The sequence below is a fragment of the Gasterosteus aculeatus genome, chromosome 4 (genome assembly GCF_964276395.1).
Source record: "Gasterosteus aculeatus chromosome 4, fGasAcu3.hap1.1, whole genome shotgun sequence".
Lineage (NCBI taxonomy): Eukaryota > Metazoa > Chordata > Actinopteri > Perciformes > Gasterosteidae > Gasterosteus > Gasterosteus aculeatus.
In genome coordinates this window covers 16033822-16049503 of record NC_135691.1, presented here as the reverse complement: position 1 = coordinate 16049503, position 15682 = coordinate 16033822, and the positions used below count along the sequence as shown (strand labels likewise).

The 15682-nt window shown below is 44.5% G+C and overlaps 1 protein-coding gene across 1 annotated transcript; it reads right to left on the bottom strand.

The window, feature by feature from the left end:
- Window positions 1-2653: 2653 nt before the first annotated feature.
- LOC120818050 (endothelin receptor type B) lies at window positions 2654-11703 on the bottom strand. Its single transcript, XM_040174801.2, has 8 exons — window positions 11302-11703; window positions 7046-7515; window positions 6216-6328; window positions 5915-6119; window positions 5113-5262; window positions 4818-4951; window positions 4608-4716; window positions 2654-4489 (listed from the first exon to the last, which is right to left on the bottom strand). Exons 2-8 carry the CDS (start codon window positions 7436-7438, stop codon window positions 4349-4351), a joined length of 1245 nt encoding a protein of 414 aa, XP_040030735.2. The 5' UTR covers window positions 7439-7515; window positions 11302-11703; the 3' UTR covers window positions 2654-4348.
- Window positions 11704-15682: the final 3979 nt, after the last annotated feature.

The following is a 15682-nucleotide window of genomic DNA, read 5'->3' as shown; positions in this document are numbered from 1 at the left end:
TGACCTGGGGCCTGTTGGTCGCTGAGACCAGCGGCTCCTCAGCTGAGAGGTTCTTTTTACCACAACACATCTCTTTTATTAAATACATTTGATTTTATCTGCGATGCCCTCTGTCCGTCTGACTTTTCTTCATTTTTGAACCCAACACTTACCGTCTCCTTGGCTCGGCTTCATTTTTAGTGTCGCCCGACAAGAAAACAAGTAAAAAGGATAAGTGAAGGATTTTGGTGAAAGCAAAGTACACAGGTCTTAAGTCAGCTGACACAGTCATAAGGGTGCCTCTTACTACTGCAAAAAAATTAGACTTGGTAAGAGAAGGAATGTGTTTCACTGTGCTCGTTTCTTCTTTGACGACAGGACTCAAACTGCCAATGTTCCTTTAACCCCAATTTCCATTTCCCCCTTTTTTTTGCATTGGCGCAGCACAATTTAAAGCACTCACAGCGTACAAGACCACATCAAGGGTGAGCGCAAGACTGGAGATATTGTTTTATGCAGAGTTGACCAATGATGACGCCGGGAGACTGATGTGAAGGAACGTTTCTCTAAGCAAAAGAATAACTCGCCGGTGTTATTTTGTGGGGCTGTTTCTTTGTTTGATAGTACAGCTGAAGACCAACAGAGAGAGAACGGCGTTCTGCAGAGGACTGAGAGTTGGATTCAAATGCGAGGATGCTGCTGGACATTAGGTGTTTAATGTGGTTTTGTTAAAAAATGTCCTGAAGCTTTTAGTGCAGGAAGGCCTCACTCACGGCAAGCTTTTTTTTTTAAAACACATTTTGTAATCAATAAGCGTCTCTCTTTTCCCTCCTGCTTTTCAGATATCTTATAATGCAGCACTTGTAAAGTTGTGAGTCTGATTTGTTGCGCTAATTAAGTAATTTTATGCAGGTCTATTCGGTTGGTGTTTGTCCTTCATCAGACTATCCATGCAGTGTGTGTGGCTGTGACCCCAGGGGTCGCTGGCTACGAACACGACTGTGTGGTTTTTAAGAGAAAGAAAATAAACACAAAAGGATGTGTGGCTGTTTCCAAGAGCTGTGGAGAAGATCTGGCCGGCGTGAAAGGTCTTTCAGGGGATTTGGCAGCAATATCTGTGAATCTGCTTCTTGAAACCGAACCATGTGTATTTGTCCAAAGCAATCCGTTTCAACCAGTGAATGGCTTGTAAGAAGTTGTTTGTAACATGGTTTCTTTTAAGACCTTGTCTGAAAGGAGTTGCAAACTAACCTGGTTGTTAAGAAATACAGTGACAAGCAACCTCTGGCGATTTGTATCACAGATGATTGTTTTTGTTCACAGGGTGCAGCGCTCTGTTACACCACAGCTGTGCACCGCTGAGTCGAAAGATTATTTTCTACATAGTGCTCTCCCGCAGCTGATGGGGGGGAAAAAAAAAAAAGATTTGAAGCGCATTTCACGATGCATGAACAGTAAAGGTCAAACTTTGTTAATAAAACAGTGTGACTCCCCAAGATGCCCTCAAGTTGAACCATATAGAACATGACAGCCATAATTTCAATGTGCTTCAAAAGGAAAAAATAAGATAAGAACTTACTTCTATCATCAATTGTAATTATTTATTGACTAAACAAAATGACTTTAAAACCAGGTATTTATCTGGTCATCCATGCTGAGCATCAAGAGTTCCCTTTGGGGTTAAACTGTACCAAAAACGTTAGAGATACGCGGGCTGAGGGTGAGCCGGATTTAGGGAAAGTACATCCTCTGTGATCTTTCTTGCTCGGGGCCCAAGGCAAGATGGACGCCAGGATGTGGAAGGACTACACGGCATTGAGTGAGGGTTTGGGGGGGGGGTGGTAATGCGGGCTGATGAGGAACACAGTTCACAGCCATCTTCACTGTTTTCCATGTGTTTAGCCCCGAGTTGTTCTGTTCTGATGCACCAGGTCACCAGATGACCAATCTCTCACCTGCAGACATGCTCGTTCAGGACCTTCAGAAGACTACCATGAACATGCTAAAATGTTAGAGTTGGTACACCTTCAATCAGTTCTTCCCAAGTCGCCATGTGACTCGTTAGTCACGGGAGTTGTGAGTTAACTAGTGTACTTTTGACACGTCGAGAACCGACCCTAAGCGCAGAGCGCCATAGCTTGAAGGCCGTGGCCGCTGACCAAGTGCATTAGTCTGTGAAGTTGGGAGGGGGACATGTGGTTACAGCTGCATGGATAAATGAGAGACACGGGATCAGTTCTTTTTGTGGTGCATGTCGGAGTCATTAGTTTGGTTTCCTTTCGATGAGGGTGCACACCACCTGCTTTGTACGTGCTTGATTAAGTTACAGATGAGGTAACATCCCGCAGCGGAACACAAGCACTCACGTGGTGCAAGAGGGAGAGTTGACTAAAACGGAGCGAATAAATGGAATAAAACTTTTTTTAAAAGAAGAGTTTTAAGGATTCTCAATAAAGAATTGTGTACGTCCATGATTACGTCACTTGTACAAGTTAGAAAGAATAACAGCCCCAAGGCTGTAGTCTAATACCCCCAAGGGACCTTTGATGTGTGCAGATACTGTATATTGTATAACATGTGAATAATTTAAATGCAGTAAGACTGCATCACTACTCACTGGAAATTACCCTGAATGCATGCACACTACTTTATTAAATAAGTCAAACAATACAAATGCTATAAAACAATATTTATTACATCATATTCTCAACAAATAAGTATAAAGTATAAATGTTATCTTAAAACGCCACAGCCAATATTCACATTTCGCATTTGATCTTCAAACTCAAATTAGTTATAAAAGTCTTCGCTTGGTTTCAGTTTCCAGTACACAATCTCCTCTAAATGAAGTTACATATCAGTATGAAGTCATACAAGGCTTGATGGGTCACATACGGCTACTGGAAATGGAGATTACTACATGAATCACATCTATTTCAGCCGTATCTCAGCACACAGGACACGGTTTCCTGGGTTACATTCAAACGGAAGCGACTAGTACATCTAAATGTTTCCTATGACCATTACAAAGTTAAATAAATGTAATCCCCACTATAACAACTCCCGGCTTAAGCACGAATTGGTCCATATTTGGAGCGTTTTCCTGCCAGCTGCTCTCAGAAGACATGGTTGCAACATGACCTAGAAGGAAAGTATTTGGAAATAATAAATGAACATCTCAGAATGTCAGACTACGCAGGCTTCACATCTCTTGTGATATACTTCTTAGAAAAATAGAAACACTTCCTAGAGGTTAAGTCTTACACGCGTGCGACAGACAGTTACACGCGTGCGATAGCAAAAACTCAAGCAAGAAGAAAAGATCTCGTCTGTGCAGCTTGGAGTCATCTGGTGTTTTTCAACATTCATGTGGGGAAACAGCTGGCTGCCACATGACTCCGCGCAGCGATCATTTCCAGATAAAACATTTTCGATGATTGGTTCTTAACATCTAACCACTTCACTGTGGTATGGGGTCTCTGTGGTCCACAGGCAGCTCAACGACAGCTTGTAGTTGATTGTCAGATTATTAGTGTCTGTGTTTCTCCGCTGAGGATCAGTCATGCATTTAAAAAAAGAAGAATACAATATAAAAACAAGACCTTTTGAAACCAGACTCAAGATCACAGTGTCTCTGTGGCACAGAGACAGGCAGCATACAGCATACATTGGTCTCATACATTGGTGTCATACATTGGTCTCATACATTGGTGTCATACATTGGTGTCATACATTGGTCTCATACATTGGTCTCATACATTGGTCTCATACATTGGTCTCATACATTGGTCTCATACATTGGTCTCATACATTGGTCTCATACATTGGTCTCATACATTGGTCTCATACATTGGTCTCATACATTGGTCTCATACATTGGTGTCATACATTGGTGTCATACATTGGTGTCATACATTGGTGTCATACGTCTCATACATTGGTTTGGGGTAATGATCGCTCTGCAGTGAGCTCGTAAATACTCCTGTACATATATTTACATGCGGCTAATAAACATTCTTTATAAAGGTTTTGACCGCGTCGGTCCACTGAGAAAAGGCTCAGTCCTCGGCACCAGCCTCAGTGTGATCACCACACATCCGTTTTACAGTTAGTGTGACTTTGTCTTCGTCCTGTTGTCTCATCGGTTTGGCTCCATCCGGGTTTATTTTACCGTCTTACTCTGAGTCCCGTAGAAGTGGCTTCAACCTCGCTACCTCGTTTCTGTTTCTCGCCCTAGGCCGGTTGCCGGTGGCAACTGTTTCTCATTGATGTGAGCTGATGCAAACGTGTGGTCTTTGGCAGAAGAGGTGGCGTGTCGTGTGTGTGTGTGTGTGTGTGTGTGTGTGTGTGTAGGTGTGTGTGTGTGTGTCTATGAAGAGCTGGTGTATTTCTGGCTGGAGCGGGAGCTGGAGCGGTCTAGTCCGTTCCCGTGACAGGAGCCCTTCCAGCGTCCTCCAGACCCTCGTTCGTCCAGTGGAGACGTTCTGTAGCACCAGCAGCACAGGCAAGACTGCAAGACAACAAACGACACACACACACACACACCCACACACAATGTTGTTAGCTTTCTGCTGACTGCGTTTTCCAGTAATACAGTGTTTTTATTGCCAGTGTGTACACCCTCCTACCTGGAAGCAGTTTTTAAACTTCTGGCTGACAAAGTAGAGGGCAATGGGGTTAATGCAGGAGTTGAGGGAGGCCATGTTGATGCCGATGTAATCCATCACCAAGAGGAAGCTGGGGGGGGGGGGAAAGGGACAGTTGACCGTCAGGTCTACAGGAAGTCGCGGAGCGGAGAACAACGCTCCCGTGATGTTTGCATCTTGTATCCACGGTACCTGAGCAGCTCGCAGCGGTTGGGGTCGCTCTCGTCATAGATGGTTTTCTTCAGAATACGGCTGAGGTGGAGGGGCAGCCAGCAGAGAGCGAAAATCAACACCAGGCAGAACACCGTCTTCGCTACTTCCCGTCGCTGCGCAGACACACACACACACACACACACACACACACACACACACACACACACACACACACACACACACACACACACACACAAGAGATAAAGGTTGACGCCTCCTGTCTTTCCGAGCCTCCTGGCCGCAGTGGATCCGAGCGGGTCGTTTGAGCGCGTACCTGTTTCATGTGGTCGTTGAGTGCGATGCGCATGCCCTTTTTGCGGCTGAGCATCTCGCATGACATGAGTGTGTAGAAGATCCCTGTACAGGCCAGCGGGAGGCAGAAATAGAAGCCAAACAGCCACCAGTCCTTCACGTCCTGGTAGAACTGGACAAGGAAAGAAGAGCCGGTCAAAGAAAGTACAGTACAACCGCAAAACAAAAAGTGCAATTCATGTATTTATTTAAGACCCAAGACGTGACTCACTGTTCAAAGTTCAAACTGCTGCCGTGTTTAAATTGTTATTATTGCCTTAAAACAGTTTATTTTACTGAATTACACTAAAAACAAGTTAGCGGGAGTTTTTTAAAATAAGATCGGATCTTGAGTATGAAAACTGTATGGTCAACAAGTTAATCGTATTGAAAAATGCATTAAATAAAAATACATTTGACAAATTGATTCCCTGCACATTATCACACTATATTTGAGTTAATAATAATGAATCATTTAATATTATTACTGTTGTTATTATTATTATTAGTTTATTCTGTGAGGTTTTTATATTTTTTTATTTTACAGTCTACGCTTTTCCTTTTAAAAGCCACAGGCCTCTCGCCAGAGCACAATAATTATGGCATAATGTACAGGGACAACTCGAAATTTGGTAGAAATACATTAAATACGTTTTCGCCTTGTTTTGGTTTGGCACAAACTTTCTCTTTAAATAGTCCACCAGCTCGGGCTTGATTATGTCTCATGAGAAATAAGAAACTAACACTCCATGAATGTTGAATGAGTCCCGTTCGGAGGACTTTACCTTTATGAAGCTGGCCGTCTGTTCCGCGTGGATCATACACACGCGCAGCTTGTTGCCTCCGTACTGTATCTCCCGCATGTCGTACGCCAGCGCCTCGGGGACCGCGAGCATCACGGCGACCAGCCAGATCAGCGTCACCTCCGCCGCCTTCCACAGAGGGATGCCCATCCCCTTCACCCTGCTCCACGACGTCACCGCGTGGTAGCTACACAAACAGACATACGCATGGGCCGCGTTCAGCACGGACATGTACTGTGTGTGTGTGTGTGTGTGGGTGTGTGAAGAGCAGAGGTCCACATACCGGTCAATACTGAGAGCACACAGGCTGAGGACAGTGATTCCCACGGAGGCCTTTTGGATGAATGGCATCAGCTTACAGATGTACACGCCGAACGGCCAGTCCTGGGCTAGGAGCTGCAGAGAAGAGACAATAGGGACGTTTGTAACGAGAGAAATGTCACCCGTGCACACACATGGACAGACGTCTTTGAGGTTGGGTCCTGTGTCACTGTGCTGTCACTTCTATAAATCTGCAGTTTGATTTCTAGGCGGACAAACACTATCACGCGTTATTAACTCAGCGGATCCTGCGTCTCGTTTTAAGTCTCACACTCTCCCGATGTCTGAAATACCTGAGAAGTGGGACCATAACAGAAAAGAAAAATTGTATTAGAGCGTCTATATCACTCACGGACAGCCTGCCAGCTCGGCTCACTTAAAGCTGATCCAATCACATTTTGAAAAAGCAACAACTCTCACATGTTGCTTCCTGGCACACTATTGCAATTACCGGTTTAACATTTTTGGCATTGACACTCAAGCCCACTGGGTGTCTGCCACATCACGCATGTGTGTGCGAGCGAGGACCACAAAAGGATTTGTTTCAAATCCTGACACTCGGGACGTCCCAAGCTGCCGGCTGTTCTTCTGCATTCATTACATTTTTTACCTTGAGTGGGCTCTCGCAGTGGAGGTGAAATAGTCAATAATAACAAAGTTAATAATGAAAAACACATAGTTGGGCCCCATTAATCGATGACCTACCCTTGTTTCCAAAAGGGGAAAAAGAGAGATCATTGGTCAAGCGGAGGAAACACCAGACAGACGTACACAAAGGATTTCTGTTGTCACCTTAAAAACATTGATGGGGATGGCGATGATTATATACAGCAGGTCCCCCAGAGCCAGGCTGCCAATCAGAACATTGGGTCCATTTCTCATGCACTTGTTCTTATATATGATCTTGAGGAGCGTTGAGTTGCCGATGAATCCCACCACAAAGATCAGGCAGGACACGATGGTGTTGACGTACTTGAAGGCGTGCGTGATCTCCGTGCGCTTTAAGCACATGGGAGGGAAGGAGGCGCGCGGCCGGCCCGGCTGAGGGAGCGCGAGTGGGACGGAGGCGTTGCTCCTGGCGGGCTCCGAAGCCGCGGAGCCCCCCTGGGCGTCGCGGGCGAAGCGGGAAGCTCCGGCCTCGGCGACCATCAGGAGACAGAGCAGCAGGGAGGCGGCGGCCCTCATCCTCGCCACGCACGCGGTCCACTACGACTTTGAAGGCACTCACGCACACGACGCCTGGAGACCGAGTTCTGAGGGTCCTGCAGAGAGAAAGTAGACCAACCGTCAGCAGGACAAATAAAACAGGATGAGCTCCATCCTTCCTCGTGAGGAAATTGGTTCTGAATGAATAGATTTTAAAATAATGAGGAACAGCGTGTCTTCCATGTCTTCTGCGTGTGTGTTTGTGAGACAGACACACTCTCTCTCTCTCTCTCTCTCTCTCTGGGCTCTGAGCCTCTCGAGAATCATGTGCACCCCCAGAATGCCCTGCAGCGTCTCCTGGGACGATTTACAAGGTGGGCAATATCTTTGGAGACACGCTATAAGAACACAAACACTCAGGCGGCAGAAATGCAAACCTTCAGGGAAAAAACACTTTGCTTTTAATGCTCACGTCTAACGTTAGACCTCCTGTAAACACACAGTCACACAACTGGCATTCATGGCCACACGGGGCCCAGAAACACAAAGGCTCGTTCTATTCACACACACAGAGGCACAAAGTCACATGGATGCACTCACACATGTGTCACAAGAAATCACTTCTAAAAGTGTTTTTGTCCTTTCGTGTCCTCTGTATCATCTGAATTATGCCTTTGTGTTGCGTAACATGGAGCCTCATTAGGACTTGTCAAAGCAGCCTTGTCTGATCTAATTGGAGAGCTGGAGTTTTAGCAGACCGATCCTCTGAATGTAATATATTTGACTTTAGAAACCCTCTCTGACCTTGAGCTCTGCTGGCTTCACTTCTGAGAAAGACAGAGGGGGAGAGTTGCCAACTACCCAGTGAAATGAAGGGGCAATTAGTGGTTTTAAAAAGTGAGTTTGTGAGGGCAGAGAGAAGAAAATGTGAAAGACATTAAAAACATAAAAGAGAAAAACTATGAATAATGTGTCAAGAAAAGAGGCCGAGATTGAGAGGAATGACAGTTTGATGCCCTGAGCTGTTTGGAAGGACAAAAGGCAGAAAAAGGAAAACACGGGGAGGGAAAATTAGATAAGGGAAAAGAGGGAGAGCGGAGGAACTTCTGCCTCTGAGGACAGGAGTCACGAGAGTGACCCGGAGGCAGTACATTTGGGGAGGGCAGACGAATTAGCACAATGGATTCTATTTAAATGGAGAATTTGAGAAAATAAATGCTCCTAAATGGGACTTTGAGCCAGAGCTTGTGAGATGGAATGGCTTTATTATATTATTAATATTGGGTATGTGGCTTGATAAGTTGACGAAGAAAAATAATAACCAGATATACAAACTAGGTAACGACTTATCGACATCTAACACAAGAGAGTGCCCCCCAACTACACCTGTTAACGGGTTATAAACTACTGGTTTGATCTTAAGGAATAATTTAGTTCATATGTTTTTCCTAATGCAAATTAGGAAAGATGCAGTGCAGAAGATACAAGTAGAAGAATAACTACTCAAATAAAATAGAAATAACTTAGAATTTGACTTAAGAACAGTACCTGAGTAAATGTACTTATTACTATGGGTCTATCAGCAGAATGTCTGCATCATTCTTTAAAGCCTCTTAAATCACAAATAGCGTAGAAGTGATGTCCCTCTAAGGCCTGAGTCAACCTTAGCATGTTCCTCTTGCATGATGTTGGGGGGGCTGAATCCCCAAATCCCCACATGACACAGGACTCCGATGCTCCACTCCATAAAGAGAGAGTCCTGATCTCATGACATGCCTTCTGCAGACACTTTGATTTCATGCAAAGGCACATTTCAAGTCAGTGCCAGGAAATTCTGAGAATACTTTTTACCCATTGACTTCAATACCTCATGTGAAGAAACCATGTAAAACTAAATGGTCATAATATTTAAACTTCAATTGGCTGCTGTGCACCTTTGGGACTATTGGCCCACAATGCCAGTTAAAGAACTTTGGTATAAAAGCCTGGACATAAGTGAAGTGTTTTATCATAATTGGGAAGGCAAATGTCCTTTTAAGGACTTAAGCAAAAGAAGAAGAAGAAGAAGAAGCGTATAGGAAATCTGTCTCAAGATTGGATTAAGAAAAAACACTTATGGTAAAAACGGAGGCTTGTGGAGAGGAATGCACACTAACTATGCAAAATACCAGCTGACTTTTAGTCCCACTGAACTTAGTAACGGTTGAAATAGTTACGGTTTAATCCATCCATCAAAAATGTATTCAAAAAAGACTTTCCCTATTGACTTAGATACCATTGCTTGAAACGGTGGAGCAATCACTAACCGCACAGGGGCTGCGGGAGCACAGCTGCAGATGTGATCTGTAAAAGTAACATTTAATTGACCACCGGTCAAATCTCTGTTCATTTTCCCTCGAAACAAAGCTTGGGGATCTGGACAAAACCATATGTCGACATGTGGATTATTTCATATCTCGATAACGATGCATATCATGATATTGCCGGTTTGGTAATTCAATAAATAGTATTGTTACGTTATTGAAAAATATCACTAATTTTCTCACTTAAATTAGAACTTTGGTGGAATATAATCCAGTTATTGGAAAAATGTAAGTCATTAACTGCTTGTTACTGATTAAGAGTTTATTAAGACGCAGTTATTGTAAATTGTATCTATATCACGATAAATGACGATATGAGAGGATAACTTACCGTGCTGAATTATCCACCAGGCCTATGAAACCTGCCACGCTTTAGCTATCAGTATGTGTTCTTAGTTTGTTTCTTACTTTGGCTGCATAGGTTAAAACTTTAGTGAATATTTTGGAAGAGACACCTTTCAGGAAACCTTAACTCTGGCCCCTCTGTAAAAAGTGGCACTCAGCTACATCGTGAAATCAAAAAGCTGCTCTAACAGAGCAGGTCCTCTATACTCAACTGCATAAGTGCATGACCATGATGTTGTCACGACAGCACAAAACATTCAAGCACAAAACATTTAATAAATCCAGGGCAACGGACGGAAGGAGGTTAATGGTGAAAGGGAAATGGTAGCATGAAGTATTGCAGCATGTATCATGAAAACCTGTGGTCCACCATTCACAAATGATTAGGTCACTTTGACCTGGTGATCAGTTCACACCGAGTAGATGATACGTGGAGGAATGTTACTCACACTCGCTGCATTAATTGGTGTAAAACCCATTAAGCTGAAATGCAGTAGTACGTTCATTTCTCTGATAGCAGAAGCACATCTAGTCTGAGATGAGTAGAGTCTTTTTTTGTGCGTCACCCTTTTCAAATTTGACACAAACAGCAACAACAATAATTTTACAAGATAAAACATTTTTACAAGCTCCAAATGAGTTGTAAACGTGTCAGAGATACGATGCAGTAGCGTGCACGAGCAGTTTGAATTGATTCATTATTTTAGGAGAACGTATTATTTCACAGTCTGAATATATGAAATGTTTGTAAGTTTGAATACAGCAATGCTGCATCACGTGTGAACCAACCACAAATGGTCCTGGTGACTTGTGGGTAAACAGATATGTGTAATTCTTACTGAACTCATTAAAGCATGACTCGTCTATTAGTTACGCATTAACTGTATTTCATGGCCATGAAAGGCAGATTACATTCCGTGTGACTGAAGAAACAAAAGCCATATTTAAGATCAACAAACAATGAATGGAAATGTGAAATGCTTGATGAAAGCATACCATCTTATAAAATCACCAGCCGCATTATTCTGATGGATTAATAGCGAGAAGGGGCCAAAATACTGAATCAAGTTTTCTCCATCGAGCCAGGAGGGATCAGGAGTCAGTCCCGATGAAGAGAAGCACGGTAACAATGCGACTTCTACGGCAGGTGAACAGTCAGAACCGCCACAGCTCCATGACCAAAACAACACTCACCGGACCGCGCAGCTCTGGTCCAAAGTTTCCCCGATCAATAAGTCCAGCGGAGTTGCGCTAAATGGCACGGTGCTCGGTGGCTGATCACAGGACGCTCCGTCCGGCCCGCGCAGTGTCCGGCGTGTCCCCGCGGTGCGTCCGCGCTCGATCTCCTCTCCGACGCGGCGGCTGCGCTCTGACGCGCGGAGTGACCGCGCGGGCTTTTATAGCCGCGAGCCGGGAGGCTGCAGAGATGAGCCAATCGCATTAAAGACGTGTGCGTCCGTCCCCGTCTGCAGCCAGGACGCAACAGCAGCTTAAAAAAGGACGCAGTTTACTTTCTACTTTTCTATCCCTGCAGGAACATCCAATGATGGCTTTTCTTCTTCTTCAGGTTATCGGGCTGATGACGTGGAGCACAGTGGAGATGAATGGGAGGGCTGATTCCCTAACCCCGTTAGACACACACACACACACACACACACACACACACACACACACACACACACACACACACACACACACACACACACACACACACACACACACACAGAGTCCGTGACGTCTTCCCCCGAGGTTCTCAGATAAAACATCTCAGGTGCTTAGGGAGATGTTATTTGAACACCCAATAAAACACTTTCACATGACTGACTTTACGTGAAAACAACAACATGTTATTGTGACAGATACATTGCTGATGTTGTTTGCGCTTGTTTGAAGTGGAACATGTAAAGAAGAACATTTTCTTCACATCTATTGTTGTATGTCTTCCATTTCAGCGAAACTTTTGAACTTTTTATCAAAACGAGAATAGCAGGACATTGCTGGTGATGACGCAGCTTGTTGGATGTTCGATGCCGACAGTGACATCGGCCTTAGACTGTCGCAACTTGCACCTGTGAATGATGCTTTGTGCTCAAGCTCTGCAACCCACTCATGTTCACACCAACGGACCTCATCGCCTGGCAGGAAGTGTTCATGAACACGTTGTCTTAACGTGTTCACTCTTAAGAACAACACAACATTTTACCCATCAGTGCTTGTTACACACTCGTTGCCTAACACCAAAGACAGAAGCCACTATTTAAATCTCTCACCGTCACCATCACCATCCACACTGCCAGCAGGCACAAACACACACACACAAACACACACACACACACACACACACACACGCCAAACAAAGGACCTTTCTGTGGAGTCAGTTTAATGACACCCGTCCCCTGCTCTATTTTGGGAGGGGGACTATTCCTGGCACATCATTTATGTAATTAGCACAATCTTATTATCGTTGAATCATTAACAGACATTATCACTATAATTCTCGTGGTTACATGCATTACGTCTCCACAACTCATTCCTGGATTACTCTGCACCTGTGTGTGTGAGGACGTGTCGATGTCCCCGTGGCTCTGGAGTCTTTGTGTCCAAAGCCGGTGTGGCCCAAACAAGGCACAGACAACTCCGAGACATGCAGGACAACGTTGATGTAAACCTTCATCACAATGTAGTCGGCTTAAAGCAACGCCCTGGTTTATGGTGTATTTATTTCTAAATGGACCGTAACTTACCAAACGAACATCCGCTATAGTGAACAATTGAAATTTGTTGTTTAGAAACTCATATTTACAATGTTTATGGGGGTAATAAATTGAATGAAACCTCCTTTTCTCATAAACTTCTACACAACCACAGGATTGGAGTGTGTTTATGCGGTTGGGAGTCTGTGATGTAAGAGGCACCACATCAACCAATGCGCCGCAGAACACGTGCTCACTTTGGATGGAGGTTCCTGTTAGAGTTTCGATGTGAAGAAGATTCTAATTTTAAGTCAAATGTGTAACACGTGTCAAGCAAACAAACACGATGCCAATGGTGCTCTTTGAAGAGGCTACGCTCCATTTTAATTTACTCTCCAGTGACTCACTTCGCAATTCTATTTACAACACAGAAATAATTGTTGTCATCTGTGGCCTTCACTTGCCACGCGCGGTCCTGGTTCCCCCGTGGCCCTCATCCCTCTAGCGGGCCCAGTAAAATGAGGGTCTCCGGCAACGTAATCTTGGTGATGGCTGCCAGAGGGGTGAAGCTCTTGCAGTTAACTGGAAGTACTTGTAATATGCTGCATGCTTATTTGCTTGTGAATATAATCTATTTAATCTTATAACAATATAGATTTTGCAAGTACAGTTGTTAACATCTTACTTTTAGAAATAGACGTGTATACTTCTGCTAACTTTGGCAAGTGATCTCGAGACAACCGTATATATCACAATAGATGCAGTATTACACCAAATGCAAATTCTTCCTATTTTGCCCATCTGTTTGTGCAATTTTAATGCGTGGCATCTTTGCTAAATTTACGATCTTTGAAAGAATTTTAGATAAATATCTGGAGGTTCGGTCCGTTCAGTGACACAACCTTAGCTTTTGAAATCTGATCCACTTCTGTGTGCGTCAGTCTTTAACACATGAGGAATGATTTACTGTAGAGTCAAACGAAATACCTGTTGTATGACGTGCTTACCTGGAACCAGCCTTCGTGTCGGATGTGATCATGTATCACCGCTATCTATGAAAACCCTGACACTGAAAAGTTTGCTCTTCTTGTAAAGCATTTTATGCTCATCCGTGCGCCACAGAGGTTCCCTGGACTCTTTAAAGGCATAAAAAATACATTAAGACCCACTCAAGAGAATCAAACGTTTTTTTCCTTCTGGATCTTTAAAGAACGTATTCATGAACATATCGTGGCAAAGAATTGGCAGGTCCTTTAAAAGGACTGATGATATCGATTGTGGGAGAAAATGAGAGATATCACAGACACACCAATTCGTGGCTTCCCTACTGATGTTTGCTATTGATCCGCACCAAACAGGCCCAAAAGGTTTGGATATGACCTTTGACATGAATCAATTGAGGCTGTGCAGCTCACACCGGGTGTAATTCCGTGTTCACATCAAACAGGTCGAAAATGTTTTTCGCCACACGATTCCATACAAAGTCTATGCAGAGACGCGATGAGACTGGAGCGACGCAAAATCTGCGACAGCGCCGCACGTTCGCGTTAAACGGCAGAACGCACCAAACGGCAAAGCTGACAAAAAAACACAAGCTTTCAGCGTTCAGCAACCACAACAACAATCTGGCCGAAGACGGCCTCATCCGAAGGCAACTCAACTTCTGGACGAGGTGGACGTCCCGACAGCCGAATTTAGTCAATCGGTGAGCTGCTGTGAGGAATAGCATCATTACTTCTGACCCCTTTGGACAACCAGGAGCCTGTGAGGTTGACGTTCCGCTCATGATGATTGATGCGCCGCTCGAGCTAACGTTGGACGTTTTCCACCTATCGTCACCGGAGAGAAAGCCGCGGCCAGACTCAGAAATATGAACGGGGACACAGCTGCACTGTGCTCGGCTTTCAGTGCCTATAAAGTCCCGGCGGAGTGCCTTTCTCCAAGAAAACCACCGGCACATTGCCACATCAGGCTCCTGGAAAGAATAAGCCGTAACTGTACTGGTTTGCATGTCAACGAGCAGGCCGCCATTTGACACGCATGTAACGGATTGGAGTCACGTGTGCTCTACGTGCTTCTTTTCCTTGTCTCATCCATAGTGGAGCAGCGCCACGGCACACATGGTCAAGCGTCACGCAGAATCGATGAGGTGATGGGCTTGTTGCCCAGAGGGCCGTCAGCACGCGGGGTTATTGGCTACACTGGTGTGGACCATTCATTGTTAGCACGCAAAATGCTTGAGTGCGCTTCATTTGAATTGTCTTTTTTAACTATCCAACTGCAGTCGTTTTAATGAATGCCGAGTGGGGGCAGATCAGCTGTTGCAGTACTCACTTTATTGGGATCAATGAAACCATGGCCAGTAATTGTTTTTTGTGCCCAAGTGTCCTGCTTGCTTCCCTTGTTCATATATCGTCCCTAGCATGGCAGTAAACTGTGAGGGTACAACAGTGTTGCTCGCGAAGGAACAGTGTGTAGGACATAAGGGGAGTTGATGGTGCAATATTCCTGTTCTGCTTCACTTAAAAACGAAGAGTTGTTGCGTTTCGCTGTGAGGAGAGAGACGTTCACGCTTACGTTACCTAAAGGGCCTCGTAGTTCGGCAACACACTTGGGAAGGGAGAAGAGAGTTGAGTGGGGGGCTGTGCACTTTTCAATAACACTTAATCTCACTGCTCATTTGATCCTACTCTTACACCACTACACTCCAGCAGAATGTGCTTGTTTAGGGTGTAACCCAGCAGCTGACATTCGTTTGGCTTGTGCAGCGATATGCACATCCTTTGTCCTGATTTGTATCTGGGAGAGTTGGAGAGTTTCACTGAGAGCTAATCGAATTATCAGCTTCACAAAATGCTGTCGTTCCAGTGTTTTCATTTTAT